The sequence below is a fragment of the Sceloporus occidentalis genome, unplaced genomic scaffold (assembly GCF_023333645.1).
Source record: "Sceloporus occidentalis isolate IW3139 unplaced genomic scaffold, rSceOcc1.0.p SCAF_3, whole genome shotgun sequence".
In the NCBI taxonomy this organism is placed as follows: Eukaryota; Metazoa; Chordata; class Lepidosauria; order Squamata; family Phrynosomatidae; genus Sceloporus; species Sceloporus occidentalis.
In genome coordinates, this window is record NW_028316983.1 from 128,481,617 (window position 1) to 128,507,559 (window position 25,943).

The following is a 25,943-nucleotide window of genomic DNA, read 5'->3' on the forward strand; positions in this document are numbered from 1 at the left end:
CTGGCTCCTTAGCAAAATCCTGTCTGACCCATGGATACCCCACCAACAGCACTGCTTCTGTCAGCATATCCTCTTGCCTCAAAGGAGCATGCAGTCCTGTCATCACGGAATGGTAGTTCTTTAATACGTAACAATAAGTACTGGGGACAGTATCATCAATGCTTTATGGGAAAGTTGGCTGATGGTACAGGTATCTACCAGTGGAGAGTAAAGAATAGTAAAGGAGAAGATGTAGGAAAATGACTCATGACTGTTAGCTTAACAGTTGCATTATGACTTGTGACTGGTGGTGCAGCCAGACAGTTAGTGCTAGCATGATGTGAGCCCATTTTAACAGCTTCACACTTACTGATGCTTTAATAATTTCCAGATTCTGCCACCTATGAAAAGTAACGTCAGTTCTTGGTATCTGCTGGGGTTTCGTCCCAGGATTTCCCAAGGATACTAAAATCTGTGGATACTCAAGCCCCATTAAATACAATAGTATAGTGAAATGGTGTCCCTTATGTAAAAGGCAAAATCAAGATTTGCTTTGTGGAATATATATATGAATAAAGAAGCCATGGATACGGCAGGCCTACTGTATAGTCAGAAACTTCAGAGTTGATTGGGACTATTAGAAGGCAATATTTGACTGTGGTATTGTGCCAGCATCATTGTCCTGTATTCTTGTTCAGTGCTAAAGTTTGCTTGTGCAATCAACATTTGTTGATGATTCCTGAGCTAAATGGTGGTAGATTCACCTCTAGAAGAGAGTATTAGGTCTCTTGGATTTAGAAAACTATTTTGTGCTACTGCCTCCACCCCAAAATCCAACAATCACCCACTGGGGAATGCTCATTCTGCCTCTTAGCTACAGAACGTAATGATAAGGGAAAACACATTTTTTATTTCCACAGATCCTGATTGGCCCACATTTCTTTCCTTGCAGGGTAAGAAACCTAGATTCCATCCTGCATACCATGATAGAAACCATCATAGGAATTGGCTGGGTGGCTACTGCGGCTGTTGCTGTTATTGGCAAATACCCAGCTGGTTCTGTAACACAGTGCTGCAAAGTCAGAGGCAGGTTAAGTAAAGCAGAAAGCAGAAAAGCGATGGAAGAGGGACAGAAGGGAAGGCTAGAGGCTGCTGGAGAGTAGAAAATAGAAGTGTAAGTCCATACACATGTATGCATGAGTATGTACATTATCTGCTGAAACATAGAGGAATACTCAGGAGAGCACAGTACCCTTTGGCAAGACCGAGAAGACATCTGAGCTCCCAGATTTAGCAGCAGCAGCAGCAGCAGCAGTGATGACTGCAGGAAAGGAGCCTCTCTGTCTGCACTGAGCAACCACATGATGTAGCCTATGGAGAGAAGAATACAGCTGCAGATAGTCCTTTCTTCACAGGATCAGGGCTGGCACAGAGAAAAGCTCTTGTTAAATTTCAGGGAAGAAGAGCTATGAAGCAGAAATGGATACAGGCAAGGTTGCTATGACCAGAATCAAGCAGAACTGAACCCAGTAAAATTTCCCCAAAAGCCCCTGCAGCAAGGACCCTTTTCTAGCTGACTGGCATCTGTACAGTTCAGGTGGCCTACTGGGTGGGGCCTGGTGGTCCTGAAGAACGCTGCATCCATGTCTAAGGGAGGGGAGGTTGCATACATCCCAGATGATTCTGACTTCAGCAGTTTCCGGCACCAGTGTGAGAACCAGGAAGGCTGGAGCAGAGAGTACAGTAAAGGAGGCGTGACTGTATGGAGCCAGGTGAAGGAGAACATAGCTGTCCAGAAAATCAAGGTAAGGACCCTAGCCAAGATACATGCCCAGATCACTAAGGCCGAAGATGCATGAATACTGCAACACAGCCTACCTGGTCTGTCCCATTGCTTATGCTCGGGGTCCTTTTCTCCCTTCTCCTTGTCCCAGAAATGCTAGTCTATAAAGCAGAAATATGCTGCCCAGTGCCCACACTTTTACTCCCTTTTGCTGCATTCAGTTCTGGAACTCTTGCTCCATCCAGGCAGAAGAAGGTGCAATGCTTCAACTCAGCCACTGTTTTAGTGGTTGAGGAAGATGCTTGAGGCTCCTTCTTAGAAAAAAAAAAGACCTCTTTTCCGTTGATCTTTTTATCTATGAGACATCTTTCCTATTTTAGCCTCCAAGCACATTCTACAGATAGAAATCTCTCCGTTCAAGTTTCTTTTTAAAATTCTTTCTGTTTCTTTGTTCTTAAATTGAAACAGAGATAAAGAGCGCCAAGAGGAGAATCCACAAAGCTCATTCTCTGTATTTTTCAGTGACTCTGCCCCAGCCTTATGACAATGCAGCCTTTCCTGTTTATTCTCTAGCTGTGAGCTATAAAGAAGCCCAAACTTTTGAGCTGTGCTTGGTCTTCACAAAAAGTCGAAGCTGACTCTGATTCCCACCCACTGAAATTACTTCTTTTGAGGGGGAGGCTGCTGCATATCTTCACTTAAAAGGATAGGGAGCAATACAAAATGAAACTTTATTTACCTGTGCACACGAGGACAAATGAGGATGGAAAATTAATTAACCCATTAAGGGTTATGTAGAAGAGGATATCCCACTAATCCAACTTCTCTCACAAGCTGCACCCACTTAAATGTCTGCTCAAAAAACTTTAGGTACAGGTATTTTTGCTGGTCATGCTATGATCGTGTTGAAAATAGAAAACAGGAGTTGATGTGAGTTGCTAGGCCTTTTTCAAATTTGATTTCCTTGGCTCTTGGTTGGCTTTTTCCAGGAAAAAAAACAAAGGACATTGCCTTTTCTTGCAATGGTTTTAGATATTTTCTGCACATCTTTGCAAGTGCAGGCCTGTCACTTCCATACCAGAGGTGTAGGGAATCCATTCTGGGCTTTATTCCATCCTTGAAATGTGCTGTCTGGGTTTCTGACACCTATCCCCCAGATAGTGTCAGCACCTTGGATAGCTTCTTTAAATTGGAAATAAACCCTTATTTTGAACTGCCTTGGGTCCTATGTCAGGGGAAAGTGGGATACAAATTAAAACATAAATACATACGTATGTACATACATACATAGCCAGCATGGATTCATTGCACTCCTGACATGGAAGCCTCTAACCACAAGTTGCTCTTTGACCATGGCCAGATTAACTAGCAGGCTAAGAAGGCTGGAGCCCTTGGCCTACCATTTCAGGCCTCAGAGACTCTGCTAGCTTATTAAAATCCCCAGCATTCAATTTTAAAAATCCCAAATCTAGCTCTTGTAGAACATAGGATATGAGACCAATATTCATGCACAATCCTGACCAACTGTTTCCTGAGAAATAAAGCTGCCAGCACCTTTCAGTGTGTTTAGCTGACAAGTGAAATCATAGCCATGACTCAAGTAACCATTTGCCTATAGAAGATACTTTCTGGTTCACCAACAACTACCTCCATACATTCTTTTAGCCTATACTTTTGGAATGGTGATTACTTCCCATAACGTGCAGTGGAGAAATCCAGAACTTGAGTGTAGTTGTGACTGGACAACCCAACACAATAAGCAGCAGCAATGACCAGAGTGCATGGTTTTTCGGGTTTGAGTCATATTTTCAGCAAAAGACCCACAAATGAACAATGTTATTGCATTTGTCAACACTAAAAATTTAGTTAACCAATGCAAATGAAGTCCACCATTATGTCCATGAGTGTGAGCACATAGTTGGGGATGGGGGTGGCACTCTGGAGCCAGTGTAAGTTCCCACAAAGTAATCCATTGTTATTATCCACATATTACTGGAAAGGACTGGAGTAGCACGTGTGTATGTGTGCCTTCAAGTTGCCTATCCACCAGTGGCAACCCCATAAATGAGAAGGATCCCATAGGATTTTATTAGGCAAGGAATACTCAGACGTGGTTTTGCCAGTTCCTTCCTCTGAAATATAGCCTACAGCACCTGGTATTTGTTGGCAGTCTCCCATCCAAGCACTATCCAGGGCTGACCCAGCTTAGCTTCCAAGATCAGACATGAACTGTTGCCTTTTGGGTATTTAGATCCTTTCGAAGTAGAGTAGTCCAATGTTATGATATACTCTGGTGACGGGTTGTTTTTATGGGAATGGAATAGATAAGAGTGGAGCTAAATGTTAAGTAGTAGGGCAAATATTTTAGTTTAGTATCAGTGCTATCCCTCTCTATATCTAAACACAAGTCTCATTTTGCCTAACTAATAGAACACAAGATATATCCTCCTAACTGGCAGTACACCCCATTTAGCTCAAGGACTATGTATTTTGAAATCCTAGTCTGAGTTCCAAAAGTCCTCAGGTTCCTTTGCAAATGTCTCTAGTGGATATATGTTGTCTCTAGCACACATGCATGTAAATCTGGAGTCAGAATTGCATAGTCATAGCTGTCATAGCCAGCATAGCCAGTTACAAGGAACGCTGAGAATTACAGTCTGATATCATCTGGAGGGCCATATGATTCTCCATTCTGATGTAAACCTTACGTGCTTTCCAGGCTCCAGATGGGCAGGTGGGATTAAGCCTAGAGGCAGAGCATGACCTGACACCTCCTTGTTTGCCCTCTCATTGAGTAGTGAAGAGGTGACTAGCCAAAATGTGCTTGCTTCTTGGAGGAGCAACTACTCATTCTCTCTCCCATTCACTGGGTACAGTAGAGGCCCCCTCCTCACTTTTTTGACGCCCAAACCGATTACTTCAGGAGAAAAAGATGGAATTAGCTGCTCAGTGCCATCTCATTATTAGTCCAAGGAACCCTTCATCTCATAAAGCTCAGATCTTTTCAGTAAACAACAACAAAGAAGCAGTGAGAAAACATGAGAAGGTAAAACTCTATGATTAAAAACCTCATCTGAGAGCATGGAGAGAGTACAAGTGCGTGAAGAAATTTTTGAGGGACCAACCCCACTATACTGCACTGCCTAGAGATGACAGTCAGGTGAGCTTTACAGAGACAGGTGGGATGGAGGGAAGGATTACCGTAGGTAAAGTCAACCTTTTCTAGGGTTCTTCATATCCTCCTCCCCAACAATGATCCGAAGGACACTTAAGTAATGCATTGCAGTGAACTAACCTCAGGTGATGTGTTTTCAAAAGGGCTGGCTGCTGTTATGCTTGATTCTTTGTTGTACAAAAATCTGTGTGGCTTCCTCTGCCTCTTATAGCCAATCTGATCCTCTGGTTATTAATCCCACCCCTTGAGCAAGAAGTTCAGCCCCAGCAAACTACTGTGACTAAGATATTTTTCATCAGAATAACATGGTGGTGTAAAGACCTTTTTAGGTCATGTGTTTAAAGTCATACATAATTTGGTTATATGTGAACACCACATTACCAAGCAGCAAGAAATCCCTGGGGCCTAGCCCTTATGAAGGAAGAAAAGCATTGTGCTGTTTATATGACATAAGGGTTGTTTATACCACGAAGGGGTTGTTCCCACTTAATATTTGAAACGATTTAAAATACATTTTTAATAAAACCGATTCAAAATAACCCTGGTGTTATCTCGCGTTCCGAAACGCGTTATTCTTCGTTCCCATCTGGTTATTTAAACCGAAGTTTTTACCTGCAAGCGTTCCTACTTGGCATGAAATCGGTGTTTAAATAAATCGATTCTTCTCCTCCATACCTTATTTGGAGCTGTCAATCAATAGTACGTCAGAATGACGTAACGTTAATCCGGAAAATTTGGAAGCGATTTATCTTTTGGCATCATTTCCATTTCAATGACTGTTTGTGAATCGATGTATTTTTGGCGGGTTTTTTTTTTCAAATGGACCAATGAAGGTGCTTAATCGCTCAAACGTCCTCTTCTGCGTCTCCCCATATTACCTGCCATAACTCAGTGCTAGGGAATCCTGGGAATGGTAGTTTATTATGGCACCAGCACTCTCTGGCAGAGGGGGATAAATGTCTCACAAACACAACAGTTCCCATAATTCCTTAGTACCGAGCAGGGCAGGTTAAGGGGTCTCAAACTGTATTATTTCTACAGTGGGTTTGGAACTACAGATGAGGGTTTTTTCATAAATTAAAAAAGTTGTTACTTTATAATTACCATATATATACACACACACACACACACACACAAATATGTGTATATATATACCTATATGTTTGTGTGTTTATGCATTTATATATATATATATATATATATATATATGCATGTGTGTGTGAGTATTCATATATAATCGTGTGTGTGTGTGTCCGTTGGTCTGTCTGTCTGTAGTGTGCGTGTGTGTGTGTGTGTGTGTGTGTGTGTGTGTGTTTGCCAAATCGGATCAAGGAGGAGAAGGCAGTGGGTTTCAGTGGGTAGAGACTGTTCTGCATCCAAAGCCCAGGGTTGGAAAACGGGATCAAGGAGGAGAAGGCAGTGGGTTTCAGTGGGTAGAGGGAAGGAGAAGTTGGCACGGGCCGTTTCTCCTTCCCTCCCCACCTTCCCAAACCAAAGGCATCGCTGCCTTGGGTCTGAGATGGCAAGGAGGGAAGGAGAAGTTGGCACGGGCCATTTCTCCTTCCTTCCCAAACCGAAGGCATTGCTGCCTTGGGTCTGAGATGGCAAGGAGGGAAGGAGAAGTTGGCACGGGCCGTTTCTCCTTCCCTCCCTGCCTTCCCAAACCGAAGGCATCGCTGCCTTGGGTCTGAGATGGCAAGGAGGGAAGGAGAAGAGTCATAATCCAGCACTCAAACCCCTTTCAACACGCTGGCGATTACTATGCTATGAGAAAGAGAGAGAGAGAGAGAGACATGCAGGCAGACTAATTAGATAGGTACAATGGCTAGACAGAGAGATAGACTGGATAATTAGATAGATAGATAGATAGATAGATAGATAGATAGATAGATAGATGTATATGGGTAGATAAATACATACATGGTTGGACAAACAGAGAGACAGACAGGATACATACAGATGGATGGATAAATAGAGAGATTTAAACACTGGCTAAATAGACTGAAATAGAATAGAATGGGCTGTCTTGGGAGCCATGAAGCAGGGATTTCCTGCGAAACCCATCCCATAGTTCCTCTGGAAAGAGCTTCGGTTCCCTAAATTCGCTTTGTACACCCCATGGGGAGAGAATCTTTGGGGAAGATTGCACACCCTGATGAGCAGGAGCAATGATTTTGATGTGGCACCCATTAATTGCTCCAACAACTTGAGGAAATCCTAACTCTGCAAAACTGGCCATGACTTAAGAATAAAACATATAAACAAAGCATAAGTCTTTTTTATTGACATAAACATTGAAAATTTCCTATAGAAAACCACCACATCAGTATCAAACAGTATAAATATCAATCACTGCAGAGCTATCTAAGAATAGTGAGTAATAGAATAGGATTCCAGTAAGCAGGCTTTTGCCATCACCAGAGGCTGAGAGAGTGTGATTGGCCCAAGGTGACCAAAGAGTCATAATCCAGCGCTCAAACCCCTTTCAACACTCTGGCGATTACTATGCTATGAGAAAGAGAGAGAGAGAGAGAGAGAGAGAGAGAGAGAGAGAGAGAGAGACATGCAGACAGACTAATTAGATAGGTACATTGGCTAGACAGAGAGATAGACTGGATAATTAGATAGATAGATAGATAGATAGATAGATAGATAGATAGATAGATAGATGTATATGGGTAGATAAATACATACATGGTTGGACAAACAGAGAGACAGACAGGATACATACAGATGGATGGATAAATAGAGAGATTTAAACACTGGCTAAATAGACTGAAATAGAATAGAATGGACTGTCTTGGGAGCCATGAAGCAGGGATTTCCTGCGAAACCCATCCCATAGTTCCTCTGGAAAGAGCTTCGGTTCCCTAAATTCGCTTTGTACGCCCCATGGGGAGAAACAGCCCGCTTGGGCTCTGATCTCGCCCAGGCAGGGAAGGGAAGGCTCCTCGCTTAAAGCGCTGAAGAGATTAAGCGCCTGTAAACCATTAAAATAAAAAATAAAACAAATCCTTATCTCTTATTGAAAGACCAGCGGACAAAGGGGTGAGGGAGGCAAAAATGGCGACAGCCACGACGGATGGGGACAGAAAGGGCAACTCCCCCAAGGCCAGCCCCATCGCACTCCGCTCCTCCCATCCAGCTAACCCGATTTCAAAGGCTGTCGTTCCTATTTAAATGCTCCGGTTCCTAACTCGAATCAAGGGGAAAACGAAGGTCAGACCCTACATCTTTTTTAACGCGCGTTAAAAGACGAAAACTCGATTCAAAATTTTAAACCGCTCTACGATTCAATTTGTAGTGGGGACGATTGCGGGTTGCTCTAGATCCGTTCTAGGTTTAAATCGGATCCTAATAGGAACGCCACTCCTTGGATTCGATTCAGAACGCGGGGTTTCACCTAGTGGGAACATCCCCATACAGACTGAGCATAAAGTGGGGCAAGACAGCACTGCAACAGATTCCTGTATCTCATCCTTTGTCTAAGACAGGAACCCAGAACAATAAGATTTCCTTGGAAGGTGGCTTATTCTCTCCTTTTCAAATTGATTTGAACTCTAAAATCTGCTTTTATTGCTTTCACCCCAGACTCAATTTGCACGTTCCCAAATATCCCGAAGCATCCAAGGCCTCTTTCTTCTTGGGCCATCCCAGCTCATTAAAACACAGTAACAGAATGCTGCCAGCCATTAGATCCTTGAGGAGAGTTGCCCTGAGCATCTCTACTAATAGCTCCATTGACTAAAATCTTAGCATAAAAATTTATAGAGTTGGAAGAGGTCCTGAATTGATTTGCAGTCAGAAGCACTGGGTTGTAAAGACCTCTTGAAAGGTCATTCAGAACAAATCCAAACACATAGCAGTTCCAAACGTAGGTCGCTGTTATCTATTTCTTTTATCTTTGTGGACTGGCAGTAAGCCCCTAATGACCCAATGGGAGAACTCTGTGACTGCTGCTAGTCAGATTAGGGAGAAAGAACTTAGAGTCTTTATATGTGTTAGAGGAGAAAAGTTCTGAAGTGGAGAGAAGTAGCTGGTACTGTAAGCCATATATTTGATCCGGTCACCCAAAGACTATGTGAGGAACTATAACAGGCCTAGGGCCCCAGAAAGAAGTAAAGGAAGAACGTCCCCCTTGGAATGAGAATACTGAATGAATGATCAGAGACTCAAGAGAAGTAACTAGAGGCAGAGTTAAGAAGTGAAAGAAGTTAATCACAAGGGTTATCAAACATAGATCTATCTGGACAAACACAAATATAGCTTATCTATGCCAAGAGCCCATTAATAGAGCACAGTCGCACTTTAAATGCATCTGAATGCCAGACAAATACATCTCCCCAGCCCTGTGCCAGAAAGGTTGATTGAGATGATTGCAAAGAAGGTACTGTGAACAAATGCAGCAGAATAGAACATGTGTGGACAGAAAATGTCCCTGCAGAACATGCTCTTCTTTGGGTTTTGGCTCCCTCTAATCTTTCTTCTAATCAAATCAGACATCTGCTATTGCAAAAACAATTCCACCTATTCTCTGTGAGAGATCTGCAGAAAATTTCTGTCCTTTGGTAAAGGCTGGATTCAGACAAGATTAGTTCTTTATTGTATGATTAGTGGTACTAAAATAATGAAATCTGTAAGCAAAGCCACCCTGAGCTTATGTCCTTCAGAGAGCTTTTGCATTATGGATGAATACCCATCCACCTGCACTTATCTCAACACATTCCAATAGCAGTTATGGCCTGGGGATTAGCTGCTCTTTTAGCCTTGTTGGATTTTTAATGAGCCACTCACCAGAGCCCAAGTAATTAGAGAAATTCTTTTTGTAAATTGGCCTTTCTCTCTTTTCATACTTGTTTTCATCCTACCGCTAGAATATAAAAGGGCCCATATTCTTCCATCATCAGTCTGCACACCCATAAAAGCTGTCTTTGTTTGGAAATTAGCTACTGATTCACTTCAGGTGAGTTATTATCCCTTGCTCTCTAGACCAAAATATTTCAGCAGCTTGGTATTGTCATCTATGAAGCCAGGTCTGCTGTTACTTCTTTATGCACATATCCCAAAGTGTCATCTTTCTCACCAAAAACAAGAGAGTGTTGTGACACCCTAAAGAGCTTATGTCACCTTAAATGCCAGTCTTTAAAATTTCCACACAGTTCCTTGTTGTGACTGTTTAAAATAGTTTCACAACTGACCTGCAATTCTTTTTCATGGTCAGGCAAGCCAGCTTGAGCCACAGGAGCTAACTGATGAAATGTGGCCTCTATAATTGAACACTGCTGGTGTTGTATCATCACCATGTGCCCAGTCCTATGGCCATTATGGCCATCTTTATGCCAATGGCAATTAATTCAATCATGTAAGCTAACCACACTGATAGCTAACTGTGTGGTTAACTCCTCTTGTACTGTGGACAAGCAGCCCTTCCACTGCAAACACAGATGTTCTCTAGGGTTTCCCAAATCTTGCATTCATTACCTAATGATTACAGCATCAACTGATGACTTCCATGGATCATCAGGGGCATGGTACAGACTTATGTTTTATATTAGTCCTACTTGTACATTCAGCTGAAAGTGTAGGACCACAAATGATGTAGGAAGTGCAGGGCTGTGTGTGCTCAAAATGCTGAGATTGTTTACTCATTCCTAATTCCTCATTTGCACAAGGGTTCAAGATAGACTATGTGAAATGAGGCAGTTATCAGCAGATGATGACAGTGTATCAACTGAACCCAGATGTCCACAGATAAGGACCTAGGGTTATGAACCCCACAGCAAGATCTAGGAGCCCTTTCACACCACACAGTATTAGTACTATGATTCCACTTTAACCGCCATAGTTTCATGCTGCAGAATCCTGGGTTCTGCAATTTAGGGAGGGATATTTAGCATTTTGACCAGAGAACTCTAGAGCCTCAGCACACTTCATATCTCAGGATTCCACAGAATATAGTCATGGCAAGTTAAAGTGGAATCATAATGCTATAACTGTTGTGTGAAAGGGCCCTGGGTTACTCCAAAAGATACAGTTACTAGGGCTTGTTCCCACTATGAAATACAATGAATTGCCAATCGGTGTAAATGACCCTCGTTCCCATTTGAAACAATGTGATTGAATCCTGTCATGATGAAGCAAGGCAAAGGAAAAAAAATGTGTTTTTCAGAGAGTAGTTTCAAAATGGTTCTTTTCAGAAGAATCGATTCTGAAGCGAGTTCAATAAGTGGAAATGATAGATCAGAATCGATTCATTCTGGAGGGGAGGGACTAATGGCAGAGGGATGTTTACCATCCTTTCCCAGTTTTTGGCAGATCCACCATTCCCCCCCCCCCCAGCCTTGCCTTTATACCTTTTTTAAATTAAATTGATAGAATATTCATTTCATTGATTTTGCAACTATTTGCTAAGGCAAATAGTTGCAAAAGCAATCAACTGAATATGCAATTAATCTAATTGTTTAAAAAAAGTGCGGCAGGGGCTTGGGAGGGACCCGCTTACATCACTGATGATGCACAGATGATTGACATGCATTTTGAAGTGGTGCAAACTAGTGGGACGACAACTGCGCCAAAAAGAAGTGATAATAAGGGGTAATGAAAAAATCTGCTTTCATAATGGAACAAGGAACCTTTTGGAATCAATTTACCAACACAGAGCAAATGCGAATCGCACTCCGATTTCAGTGTAAGTAGGAATGAGCCCTAGACTTTGGCTCCATGTCTGTGTTCTATATGAAATAAATTTCAAAGATGACACTTTGGAATTTGTGCGTAAAGAAGTAGCACCAGACCCAGCTTCATAGATGACAATATCAAACTGCTGGAATATTTTGGTCCTAAAGCTTTCTTTGTGAATAGAGAGTTGTCAAGCAGTTGCAGGCACATCGGTTGTAGTCAATGTAAAAAATAATGAGGAAATTGGTCTGTCCATAGTCCAATGGGTTCTGGCCCAACCTAAATCATACACCCTTACTCATAACCAGTTTCAACCATGTGCATGTACCAACCTACTCCAGTGTCTCACAAATACTACCCCATCCTCTCTGTTCCCAAATGTATGTTCAGAACAAAAGTCTGAAAGGAGATTCTAGGAGCATTGAGATGAATATACATTTAGAAGACTCTCAACAGCTGATAATCCTGATAATGCAATGTTTCTGATTGTTTGGGGGCAACTAAGGCCCCCATTCTCACTGGCACTTTTGCGCTGGAAGGAACTGGGAAGCTTCACTTTCTCCCTCCCCGAATCTCTCCAGAGGCAAGTGCTGACTACCAATCAGGGGTATTTTAACCCGAATGCCCTCTTGGAGAAATTGAGTTTAAAATGAAGGTGCCTGGCTGTCAACCAAATTTCAGTTCTGCAATCATCATAGGTGACGTTTCCAGCACTCATTGGGGCATTGGAAGTGTGCTTCCCCCTCCTTTTTTTTTTTTTTTTTAAAAAGCAGGCACCAGAATGCACACTTTTTGTCAAATTTAAAAACCTCCTCTGTGTGTGTGTGTGTGTGTTTTGTGGGCATTTGGGTCAGTGCAGGTTATGATCTGCCCTTGGTCCCATTTTCAACCCCAAAATGCAAGCTAATACCATCTCTGCATCCTGTATCCCCCCTCCTTGCCACCCCAGAATGCCTCATACACATGCAATAATAATAATAATAATAATAATAATAATAATAAATTCCTCACCTCGGAATGCCAGAAAAGGATGCTAAGCCATGCATTTTTTGCTTTTCCTAGGCTACCCCTCAATTCCTTAGAGACAGTAGCAAAAGCATTCTGTATCAATTTGCCAATTTGCCAAATTGGAAAGAGAAACGTTGTAACATTCAGATTGTAGCATTCATTTACAAAGGAAAAAAGCCTCCTACAAAGTGATCCTTTCAGCATTTCCCCTTTGCTGGAAGCGAGGAAATGAAAGGGAAAGCGAACAAGCAGCTAGCCACGTTCTAGCTAATATATATCTACTTGAAGCAAAAAAACATGCACATTTTTTGCCAAAAATAATTTAAAAAATAAAAATAAAAAGGGAAAGGTCCTTGCTGGAGAGCAGGGGATTGGCTTGCTCTGTCCCTCTGACCTGCCCTGAATTGACTCTTCCTCCTGCTTACGTTCTATCTATATATCTATTGCAAAAAACATGCGCATAGACTGCCAAAAATAATTTTAAAAAATAAAAATTAAAAGGGAAAGGTCCCTGCTGGAGAGCAGAGGCTTGGCTTGCTCTGGCCCTCTGACCTGCCCTGAATTGACCCCATCAGTCACCCCGATCCCCCCTTTTTGCCTCCTGTCAGATTCCCCTTTTTGCATCCTTCCTCTGGCTCCTTCCTCCTCTTCCTTCGCCCCGATGAGGGGAGGGAATGCCCTGCCCACTGCCCTCCCTCTGACCTAAATCCCTCCCCTGAACTTGACCCGATCATGATCAGGGGCAAGTTCATATTCAGCAGAACCCAGGGTTTTTCAAAAGAGATGGCTTTTGCCCCGATTGCAAATGACCCACGCTAAGGGGCATTTGCCACAAAACGCTTGTGCATGCCTCTGATTGGCTTGTGGGAGATTTGGGGCCAATATGAACTTCACATGAAATAATCGATTTCTGATCTGGGGTAAAGCGTAGTCTGAATGACCCCTAAGGCTGCATCCTCACTGCAGAAATAAACCAGTTTAACACCACTTTAACTGCCATGGCTCAATGCTATAGAATCCTGGGATTTGTAGTTTGTTGTGGCACCAGAGCTCTCTGACAGAAGGTTTAATATCTCACAAAACTACAAGTCCCAGAATTCCATAGCACTGTGTGATGGCAGTTAAAGTGGTGCCAAACTGGATTATTTCTGAATCCAGTTAGCATGCTCTTTCAAAGGTGGAGCAACCGGGCCAGCACAGATAGGAGAGTGAGAATGCATCTGGCTGCCATAACTCCAATCCTGCACCCTCTTCACATGTTATTCCCAAGAAGTTTGTCATATCCACTGGTACTTTAAAAACAAACACATGCCAGTTCACAAGTGCACAGAATCAAAGGGAAAAGCATGCAGCATTCAGGAACATGTGAACCAGCCTCTAGTCTCATGGGAAACAGTATTTCTGTGTGGTTGGCAGCATAGAGATGAGTCTTACCCACTATGTGCACACAGACAAAGGTAAGAGAAAGTTGCAAAAGTGTAAGTAGTCTCCTTACCCATCTGCAACTGTGGAAGAGGGAATAATGCTCAGGAAATGGCACAAAATTGATTTCAGTCTGCAAAGGAGAAATAAGTTCCACACATGCTGATCATTACTCTGATTGAATAACACATCGGTGAATCTTTTACTCTATCTGAAGCAGAGTTCTGTTCAGTTCATTGGCCTGCATACGCTTTAATCAAGACACTGCTCTCTTATAAGGAATTGCCATCCCCATTCAACATGGGGCCTCTGCAATGAGGCAGGTTTATGGCCAACCGAATCTCCATAGCCATTACCAAATCAGTCTTACATGAGCATCTCCTCATGAGACAAGACAGGATGTCTCATTGGCTCATTATCATCAAGCTGTAATTAATCAGTGATGTGATTAGGTTTTCAAAAAAATCAGCCAAGGTTCACTTCAGCCAAGACTAAGGATGAAAGAAAAGATCAGAGGGAGCGTAAGAAAGAATGTGGGGCTATTGTACATTAATTCTGCTGATCTCCACCATACTCTCTCTTATCAAGTGTATAGTAATCACTGTTTCCTGTTGTTTCACCAGAATTGTGCTTTCCGGACAATGTCAAGAGTTAAATCAACATTTTAGAAACAAATTTTTGACATCTGCTAGTGTAAGAAATAATCATTTAAAATAGGAAAACTATAAATAAGGGGCATCTAGCCGTCTTAGCTTCAATATGTGCTTCCAAAGAAGGCTTGTCACTCTGCTTCAGGGACTAATGACACATGACATTAAAATAGTGCTTAATGCTTCCACTCTTATTTTGAAGGGAAATGGAGTGATTCAGTGATGATGCATCCAAAAAACACAAATGGAAAAAGCAATCTTTCCTCCTTTTTCTTTTAGCAGAGGTTGTAAAAGAAAAAAAGGGAGGGACTCTTCCACCAAGAAGCCTCTCACCTATGAGCAGACTTTTCTTCTTGTTCACTCCCTCCACCCCCAGATTAGAAAGGTAGTCGCTCAAAGCACAGCTGTCTTCTCCTCTCACATATTTGCACTCCTTGGCAGAGTCTAACAAGTACCAATATTACTTGTACACCTTACTTTTTGTGGTAATGAGGACATAACACCTCCTTTCTTTCTTTCTTTCTTTTTAAAATTTAAATCAATGCCAACACATCATGGTTTCTGGCATAATGAGTAATGTGCATTTGTCATTTATTTAAAAAAATCAGCATATTTGTGGGGTGTTTTTTTTTTCCATTTCCCTCTTCTCAGGCCTTGAGATAAATTTTAAAATAATGCATTCACAACACATTACTGACACATCACTCTGCCTCAAATGATGACTATGCTTAATGTGTTAGGATTGATTTTTAAAAAGTAATTCCTAATTCAATATGATCTCCAAACTTCCCTGCCTGTCTTGATGTTTCCAGAAAAGAGTTTTATTTTGGAAGCACCCTGTACATCAATCATGGCATTTTACAGGCACCCCTGCCATCTTCCCATGTTTCCCCCCCACCATTGCCTCTTTCATCTTTTTTTTTTTCCCCTTTCAAGAGAAAATCTGCTCAGGAGGAAAAGACAGAACAGCTGTGCAGTGCTTTCTGACTGAAGTATTAGCAATGGATGTGCCATCAGGAAGTGCCCACTCTCTCGCTGAATGGCAGGGCTGTGGCAAGGAGGAGGGCAAACAAGGCCTCTTGCTCTCCTTCCTCTACACCATCCAATGACATGAAAGGAAGCAGGTGTCAGATCGGATTCTGCCGCTAGGTACCACTGCAGACCTGGCATTCCCTGCCCGCCAAGGTGCCCAGGGCAGGCAGGCAAGGGAGCAGAGACTGGAGCAGCTGCCACATTCTTTTGTTTACCCATTTGCTTGCTCCTGTCTGCCCCATGCCAACTGGGAGCTCAGGAGGATGCATAACAAGGGGGCATTTTTATTCTCTTCCACCTTGTGATTCTGGGTAGAGGAAAGGAAGGGAAATTGCTACTTCATTTGGTGGTTTGGCTTCACCAATGGGCTTGTTTTCCTTTTAAATAAGAGCAGCAGTGTTAAGCATCCTGATCGAACTAGATGGTTAGGATCATGTGTAGTTCAAGCCAGTGTTTGTGTGAGCCTTTCTTGAAATGCACACTATCTCTCTCACAGAGAAGCACTTGTCCAAAATTTCTGCTTGCAACATTTGAGCTGGTGGTTGCTGCAACAACAAAACTTCAACCGTTTTTAACACTATGATTGTTTAAAAGACTCTGGGACCTGTTTCTGAAATGAAATGATCACGGCCATGATGGACCATAAAGTTACTAGTTTATAATGGTTTCCTGATTGTATCCTTGGTCAGGCCATGTTTTATTGGGTATTTTAATAGAAATTATCTTCCATGTTTCCTAGGGTTGCCATAATTGTCCAGTATTACCAGGGACAAAATGTAGGACAAATTCGAGACCAAACTGTAGGACAACTGCAGGACAAAACTCATCCCAAAATGTAGCACATTTAAGGTCCTCCATTTTTCTTAAATGTCCTACATTTGGGGATGAGTTTTGTCCTGCAGTTGTCCTACAGTTTGGTCTAGAATTTGTTCCACATTTTGTCCCTGGTAATAGTGGACAAGCAAAAGATAAATACAGTGGAGCCTAGCATTACACGGGGGATCTGTTCCGGACCTCCCCGCGTAAGGCAAATCCCACGTAAACTCGAGCCCCATTCAATAGAATGGGGTTCATGCTTATGGCGGCACCATGCACATGTGTGGTGGGTATACATGCCATTCATTTAATGGCAATGCGGCTTCTGCATTAACAGGAAGCCGCCTATGGTGCACCCGCGTATGGAGCAAGCGCACTGTACTTCATTAAACAGACAGTCTGTAAGAACTTAGATAATAATGCCATGATCACTAAAATTCAACATAGGTTTCATATCAAACTAATCTTATCTCTTGTTTAATGAAATTATAAGCTTAGCAAATGAAAGGAATGTTGCAGATATAGCACATCTTGATTTCAGTAAGGCCTTTGACAAGGTCTCCATGATATTCTTGTAAACAAGCTAATAAATGCTACTGTTAGGTGTATTTGGAATTGATTGACTGAGCAAAATGAAAGAGTGCTCACCAATGGCTCCTCTTTATCCTGGAGAGAAATTATTAGTGGGGTTCTGTACTGGGCCCAGCACTATTCAATATTTTTGTAAATTGATTTGGATAATGGAAAAGAGGGTACACTTGTCAAATTTGCAGATCACACCAAACGGGGAGGGATAGCTAATACCCCAGAGGATCAGATTTCAAAATAACCTTAACAATTTAGAGAGCTAGGCCAAAACTAACAAAATGAATTTCAACAGGTACAAATATACAGTACTACATCTAGGGAGGAAAAATGAAATGAACAAATATAAGCTGGGTGACACCTAGTTTGGAAGCAGTACATGTGAAAGGAATCTAGGAGTCTTAGTAGACCACAAGCTGAACATGAGTAAACAGTGTCATGTGGCAGCTAAAAAAGCCAGTGCAATTCTAGGTTGCATAAGTGGGAGTATAATGTCTGGATCAAACAAAATAATAGTGCCACTCTGTTCTGTTTTGGAACCTTATCGCACTCACTTTCCCGTTCCATTCCTGTTAACAAGGCGGACAGATCAGGAAATGGGCTGACGACGAACGCTATTGCATTAAGTCTTCTTAACGTTATGTGAACGCGAAAAGAACGATCGCTATCGCACACCGCTAATGGAGAAAATGACCTGTTGTCGTTTTTGGACCTCGCTGTGAACAGATATCACCGCACAGCAAGGTCCCATCCCAATGACGCCCCGACCATTCCCTGTCTTTGCGGATGCGCAGTTTACATTTATTCCTGGGTTTAGTGGATAATTAAGGCATACCTACCTTTGTGTTGCCATAATTGTCCTCTATTACCAGGGATAAAATGTAGGACAAAATGTAGAACCAACTGTAGGACAAATACAGCACAAAACTAAGCCCAAAATGTAGGACGTTTCAGAAAAAGGTCCAACATTTTTGGCTTACTTTTGTCCTACATTTGTCCTACAGTTTGGTCTAAAATTTGTCCTACATTTTCTCAATGGTAAAAGAGGACAATTATTCCAAACCTACCATACCTACCTGAAATCTTTTTCTGGTATCAACCACTGTTTCCTGCTTTATTTTTCATATAGAGACATGTCTAGATGTTCTATAATTTTGAGGAATGAAAGTCGTTAAAACATCTTGCAAGGGAACCTGGTAAAGGAAAGATATCATGATGGCCCGTCATAACTGTAGGGATCGGACGGGGATGCAATTGGAACGCCTAGGATATCGCACACAGAGGATTTTCCATTTTCATAACGTTTACTGGTGAGGGAGGACGGAAGAGAATCGTCGGGGACATTTTACGCGAACGGAATGGGAACCCATTGCAAAGTTTCGGTAACGAGTCGATGCGATAAAATCCGTTCCGTTCCATTACCATTGAGACCTCGGAACGTTTACAAACATGTGTGCGATAAACTCCTCTGTCAGACCTCACCAGGAGTACTGTGTCTAGTTCTGGACACTACAATTCAAGACAAGCTAGAGTTTGTCAAGAGGAGGATGACAAAATGGTAAAAGTTCTAGAAACCATGCCTTATGAGAAGCAGCTAGGGAGCTCAGTGTGTTTAGCCTGGAGAAGAGAAAGTCACTTTGGAGATACAGTGGTACCTCGGGATACGAATTACCCACGTTACGAAATTTTCAGGATACGAAAAAAATTAATTTAAAAAAACTGTTTCGGGTTAAGAAAGTTTTTTCGGGTTACGAAAAAACTTTTGGTGCTTTTCGGCGCGATTTTACACCAAATCGCGGCTTTTCCCCATTAGCGCCTATGGGGATTCGGCTTGCGAAAGCCTTTCGGGTTACGAAATTGACAGCGGAACGAATTAATTTCGTAACCCGAGGCACCACTGTATGCTGTTTAACTGGAGTGCGGCTTTGGTGTGGCTTCCAGACTCTTAGGACGCATGCATCATTGAAACACCATACCTCCAAAGTGACCTGAAGCAGCTTTATTTTGGTCTGTCTGTATAGGGCCTATGATATTATCATTCATCCAATCCATGGTGAGGAATTTATATTTGAAGATGTCCTCATATGTTTCATTTTCTCTTTTACATTATATGATCACAGAAAACAGGAGTAGTTTTTTTATCAAAACATGTGCTTAAGAAAAAGAAATGGACAAACACACTGGCATTTAGTCATGATGGTGGGTGGGTGGGTGAGTGTATGCAAAAACCTGCATACAGCTTCTGTCCTCCCTTCATACAGAAATGGGCATGTTTGAAGGAAAGATTCTAGGCTTTTTCCACTTTCACAATCCAGGCTTTATGCCATCTCTTGGTGATTTTTTTTTCCTTTTTTTGCCATAGTGTCTAATGATCCCATAGTTTTTCTGCTCATTAAATGCTCTTCAGTGGATAACCAGACTGATTCCATTCCACACAGATGCAGATCACGTGCAAGGATGTGTCTCCAGAAACACTGTATGATGTTCTACATGACACCCATTACCGCAAGAAATGGGACTCCAATATGATTGAGACTCATGACATCGGGCGCCTGACTGTCAACGCAGATGTGGGATACTACTCCTGTGAGCACCATTTTGCTTCATGCACTTGACTGGCAGGGAACTCCTTGCTTCTCTAGCATGCTTCTCACCTCTATGCTTCTCAAGCACCATCCATATATTGGCCTGGAGCAACTGTTGATTAAGGGACTTTTGTTGTTGTTTGTTTGTTGTTTTTAAAAGCCATAGGGATACTCAGACACAGTAATTCATTAAATCCTGGAGTCCTTTGCATCACAACAAAAAATCAGCAGGGGTTCTACAAACAAGCCTCATTCTTCACTCAGACTATAATTATGCTCATTAATGTGAATATCTACGTAATAAGCATAATTTTGAATTTAAAGATGACATTAAATTTTCTTAAAATGTGGCATTTTGAAAGGGCCATAGGACTGTCTTTGGAAAGCAGCAGTTGGTGTAAAGCAATAATGGTGGTGGCAGTTTTGTTTATATCCCACCCTTTTCCTTGTTCAGGACTCTAGGCTGCTTACAACAGATAAAACATACTTAAAGTCTGCAGGATACAAAAACTAAAAAGTAATTTATCAAAAAGAATTTAAAACCAGCAAAAATGAAAAGTTAAGAGCAAAAACTATGGTGTAGAGGTAGAAAAAAATTGTTGAGTCATTGGGGGGGGGGGACAGATAAGAGCTAGAAATGTACATACTACTGCTTCTTCATTAACACTAGTTTTTTTGTGAAGTCAAAGGCTTTCATGGCCAGCATCCATAGTTTTTTGTGGGTTGTTCGGGCTATGAGGCCTGTTCTAGAAGAGGTTTTTTTGACATTTTGCCAGCAGCTGTGGCTGGCAAAATGTCAGAAAAACTCTTCTAGAACACGGCCTCATAGCCCGAAAACCCCACAAAAAACAATTTTTTGTTTTTGTTCTGTTTTGTTTTTACATAAGCACATTTCACATAAATTATTTTAGTAATCTGTACTTTACAATCCTGCAATGTAGCCTGAGATTCAACCCTTAAAATAGACAACGGAGAGGACAAGGTTGACATTAAATGCAACTGTCTTGCCAAAAGCCAGTGGTAATTTCATCAGCAAACTAGGGACTTGACAGCCTTTCTTTAAAGTCAGTACCCCAGCTCCATTTCAGGTCCTTCTGAGTAATTAGCTCCTTTCAAATAATTATGCATTTGTTTTTGCTTCTTTCTGATATGTTTTAACTCAGTATGTTGTGCCTCTCACAGAAAGATCAAATTGCTTCAGAGGAAAAGTTGTAGTATGTTGTACGTGGGGAAATAATTTATTTATCTGGAAACCACATGCATTGCTCTGGGACATGTGTTTCTGTAGGGAAGACATTCATAACTGCAGGGTAGGTTTGTAATTTAATTAATGATGAGCCTCCATGTGTCCCTCCATCACATATTTTTCTGGACTTATATATCAATATAATTTATGTTTGCTTTTCTTCCCCATTCTTTGATATATTCCTTGGGGGAAATGCCCTCTTCACTTCTGGCATGTATATGTTAGTATTACTTCTAGGCCCAACTCCTTTCTTTCAGTTCCCCCCAGGAGACAGAAAGGAAAAAACATGCAACACAAGGGGTGATCTATGAAACAATGGCTGATCTATGAAAACATTGCCACGTTGTCATTCAAATTTCTCTTGAGTGATACATTACTTCTCCTTGGAGTTTTCATTTCACTCTAGTCAATAAAAGGTCATCACATAATATATTAGTAGTTAAGTTTTCACTAGACTTGCTTTGTTTTTAATTTACCATGCCATTGCTAACAGTCTTCTCTGTGTCTCTCCCTTCCTGTCTGTCTGTGTGCCTTTCTCAGGGAGGTGCCCAAGTCCTCTGAAGAATAGGGATTTTGTTACATTGCGATCCTGGCTGCCCCTCGGCAATGACTACATGATCATCAACTACAGCGTCAAACATCCAGTGAGCTGCATGCTCTTTGCTCCTAGCAGCTGATCCTCTGTTGCCTGCAAGTCCTGCTACAGCTCACTGGGAAACAGGGGTGCTTATTGTCCCTGGGTTGGTACCTTGCTAGTGAGGAGGAGGAAGAGGGTGGCCCCTTTGGCAGAGGTTGTAATAATTACCCAAGTTTTTTTCCTCTCCAATTCTGTCCTTTGACCGTGAGGAATCACAGGTCTATTTCATAATCAACCTCTTATATAGGACTCTCTACACACACAAACACACCTCTCTTTCCTGGTTCCCTCCACAACCTCTTAAAAGTTCATGGGACAGTTTGTTCATGAGATGGTTTCATGCTGAGTCAAGGGATTTCAGGCCCCTGTAACAAGTAAGTGGGTCTCACTTATTGACACCACCACCTCCACAGTAGCAATGCTCTTTCCCTCACCACTTATCTTTCTGCTTGGTTCTCCCCACCTTCCTCATGTACCACCACCCCATCATAACTCCTCTTCAATCCCCCAAGGGCTTTTGGTAAACTGAGACCTCGCTAAACCCATGATGCATGTTGAACTACTCCACAAGTGATCCACAAACTAAGTGGATCAGTGCCTGCAGGATTATTTTGTGTTAGAACCTGGCCTTAAACTCTGAGGTCTCTCTGCAGAAGTATCCACCTCGGAAAGAATTTGTGAGAGCCATATCCCTGCAGACAGGCTACCTGATCAAGGCAACTGGCAACAGGGGCTGCATTCTTTACTACCTTACCCAAGTGGACCCTCGAGGTGAGTATCGTCAAGACGGTGGTTGAGTAAAGGGAGGGTGTGTGACTAGGAGAGAGAAAGGGAAAAATATTCATTAGTGCCCACCTGAGTAAGAAAGTCTGTGTTATTTTATTCATTATATCTATATTTCATTCTTCTTTCAAGGAGCTCAGGGTTGCATGTGTATTCTCATTCCTTTCCTGTCTTACCCTCCCAACAACATAATGAGGTAAGCCAAGGTGTGAGATAGTGATCGGTTAAAGGTCACCCAGTGAACGTCATGACTAACTGGGAATTGCTAACTCAGATATATTGGCCAGAAACCTGTATCACTTGTAACTTGAGTACTTAACTAAGGAAATTAGTGCACTAGCTTTTATTCCCATGCTAGGTGTGGGATGTAAACACACAGGGACTAATTCTATCACATAGCCCTGTCCCTGGGCAGTACTCATCACATATCTGACCCGGGCTTCTCCTGGACCTTTTAAAGAATAGGATTTTCCCATTCTTTAAACAGTCTAGGAGAAGCCTGGGTTGAGTATGGGATGAGTACTGCCTGGGGATGGGGCTTTGTGATAGAATCCGTCCTTGTGCATTTACATCCAGAACCTAGTGCAGGAATAAAAGCAGTGTGCTAATCTCCTAAGTAACATCTCCTGGCTCAGCTCATCAAAACCTGATGGAGGCATCGGTGAACTAAGGCTCTGATGATGAGTAGAATAGCTCTCCTTCTCCCATATAGCTGATGCAAAGTAAAGTAGGTTGGGAGGCAGGTTACAATTGTGGCAATGGTGTCAAAATAGTCACGAATCATAAATTTGAAATAGTTATCTAGGTAATTGTTTTGTATTCATGAGCATTACCTATTCACAATTTGATAATTATTACAGTGCATTATTCATTTTAATCAATAGTAAATCCAAAAATATATCAGTAAGAAAAGCAAAAGGTAAATTCAGTAAGGTGTGATATGATGCCAAAAATACCAACCAGGCATAAACAGGATCCTGTAGTGGCAGTTGTACTGTTAAACTACATGGCAGAATTGGGATACCATTAAAGATGGCAGAGTGGGAAACAGACCCAACCCATGGGGAACAATTGACTAGCATATTCTCATAAGACAGCTCCTATTGAAAAGAGTAGGACCTGTACAAAAACAATGCAGTTATTATGTGACAGGTGGTTACACAAAGAGGATCATCATCATCATCATCATCATCATCATCATCTTCTTCTTCTTCTTCTTTATTTTTACCCTGCCTCTCTGTCAGAATGATAATTGAGGCGACTTACAATTAATGACTAGAGAATCTGACTTGCTTCTAGGTTCGTTACCAAAGTGGGTGGTGAATAAAGTCTCACAGTATGTGGCACCAAAGGTAAGCTGTAAGTGTGCATGGGACTCTATGCAATAGCAGAGTGGCAATACTAGGGGAACAGTACAAATGTAAAGCAAACCAGACAGGTTTGGTTGTCTGTATTGCTGACTTCTCAAGTACCTAGCTTTGTACAGCCTAAACATGGCTCCATTCCCCTCTGAACTCACTGCTATCCAGGTGATCTGCATCCCTGCATTAGCCCTGGGCTTGCCTCCTGTTTCAAATTCCTTGTTTCCCCTTGACGTGAATGTTTAGTTGTAACCAACTGCTCATCTCCATTACTTAGCCAAAGAGCTAGCATTGTCTGAAGACAACTCTGGTGGTCATGTGGCCAACATGACTGCACTGAACACTGTTACCTTCCAACTGAAGTGGTATCTAATATCTACTTGCATTTGCATGCTTTCCAGCTGCTAGGTTGGCAGAAGCTGGGACTAGTAATGGGAGCTCACCCCATCAAGCAGCACTTGGGCCTCGAACTGCCAACCTTCCTATCTTAACAATAGTCAGATTGGCATCTTAACCACTAATCCACCACATCCTTGTGTATAGGCCATCAGATTTTGTGGAAAACACTGACCTAGGTTAATCTTTGTACTTTCCTTTTTGTAGGCCATGAAGAAGATCTACAAGGCTGGGCTAAAGTATCCAGAGTGGAAACAAAGGCACGAACCTGGCTTTAAGCCTTGGGTATACCCAGAACAGAACACTCTGCCCAGCATCAGCTTAGCTGAGCTCTCCGTGCAGCATGCTGACTCACTGGAAAACATTGATGAGAGTGGCCTGTCTGAGGACAGGATGCGCATCAGTGATGAAGAGACCTGAGACTAGCTACCATCATCTGGATAGGCAGCTCATCCTCTTCCTGTGGTCTGGATCTGGGTCTTCCACCAGCCAGAGCACAGAAGTCCTCACAGTGATTCTCCATGCACTTGGGCATACATCTCTCTGCTCCTGCTCACTTCTTATTCCAAAGACACAGACATACACGCACACACACAGATACACACATCAGAGTGCTACATAGCACTGTTGCTTGTAAGCAATACAATCTGTCCTGAAGGTTACAGATTAAAAGAAATTTTGTCTCTATTACTCTTGTTATAAAGGTCTTCTTCTTCATTTCTAAATTATATTATCAAACATTTAATTATTTGCCTTCATAAAGTGAAATATCCCAAATGCACATAGCTCTAAGGTTTTTGAGTAGCCACAGCAGCTTTCTAAGCTGCTGTGAAGAAAAAACCTCAGCACAGTTGTGGTGTCATGGAAAAGTTTGAAGTACAGACATATACCTCCAAGGAGAGTGCAAACATTCATGCAACTATGCTAATTAATTTCAGAACTGATTCTAGAAGTTTTCATCTTCAACAGGAGCAGATACTTTTCAAAGTTTATGGGCCTTGATTGCCCATTCCAAAAAATAAACAGTGTACCTGATACTACGATAGGGAAAGTTCCTAGCAATATATTGTAACAAGGAAAATTCATTTTCCTTCAGCAGCTCTGAGGAATGCCTCTAATCTCAAAGTAAACAGGAGCCAGAGGTGAGTGGCAAATTATATTGTTATACCTGCTAATCCAAGTACTATGAGCCTCTGGACTACACTGCACCACACCATATCACATGGCATCCTTCCTGTACAAATTATAGTGCACAGAGCCCCTGAGAAAATACAAAGGAGGTAAGTGAGTGTTCTCTCATTCATTCTCCCTCTCCCTCTCTCCCCCCCCCCCTCTCTCTCTCTGTGTGTGATGTGTCTTCAGGTCCCTTGAATTTAATAACACTCTCTTAGGCAAGGGATACTCAGAGTTGATTTTGCAAATTCCTTTCTTTAAAATGTAGTCTACAGCACCTGGTACTCATCTTTAGGACCCGGAACAATGGATGCAAGCTACAGGAAAAGAGATTCCACCTCAACATTAGGAGGAACTTCCTGATGGTAAGAGCTGTTCAACAGTGAAACACACTGTCTCCGAGTGTGGTAGAGTCTCCTTTGGAGGTTCTTAAACAGAGGTTGGATGGCCATCTGTTGGGAGTGCTTTGATTTAGAGTTCCTGCATAGCAGAGATTAGATCCCTTCACTTTCACTCACTCACCATCCCTTCCTGGATTGGGTACTATATGGGTACTATATGGACCATTGACTGTGTTGTTTAGTGGGTTCACTGTGGTAAGCTTGACCAGACTTTCTGTGAGAATAATCTCTGG

General features: G+C 42.1%; 1 protein-coding gene across 1 annotated transcript; it reads left to right on the forward strand.

Moving 5' to 3' along the window:
• Positions 1 to 1,060: 1,060 nt before the first annotated feature.
• Positions 1,061 to 24,781, forward strand: LOC149316751 (START domain-containing protein 10-like). The gene is made up of 6 exons (XM_089518753.1): positions 1,061 to 1,784; positions 19,567 to 19,714; positions 21,500 to 21,603; positions 22,250 to 22,367; positions 23,679 to 23,731; positions 24,344 to 24,781. Exons 1-6 carry the CDS (start codon positions 1,623 to 1,625, stop codon positions 24,554 to 24,556), a joined length of 798 nt encoding a protein of 265 aa, XP_089374879.1. The 5' UTR covers positions 1,061 to 1,622; the 3' UTR covers positions 24,557 to 24,781.
• Positions 24,782 to 25,943: the final 1,162 nt, after the last annotated feature.

Bases quoted from the DNA above. Each gene is read 5' to 3' on its own strand.
- LOC149316751 (XM_089518753.1), top strand. From the start codon at position 1,623: ATGTCTAAGGGAGGGGAGGTTGCATACATCCCAGATGATTCTGACTTC. The intron at 1,785-19,566 runs GTAAGGACCCTA...CATTCCACACAG, and splicing joins TAGCTGTCCAGAAAATCAAG to ATGCAGATCACGTGCAAGGA. The intron at 19,715-21,499 runs GTGAGCACCATT...TGCCTTTCTCAG, and splicing joins AGATGTGGGATACTACTCCT to GGAGGTGCCCAAGTCCTCTG.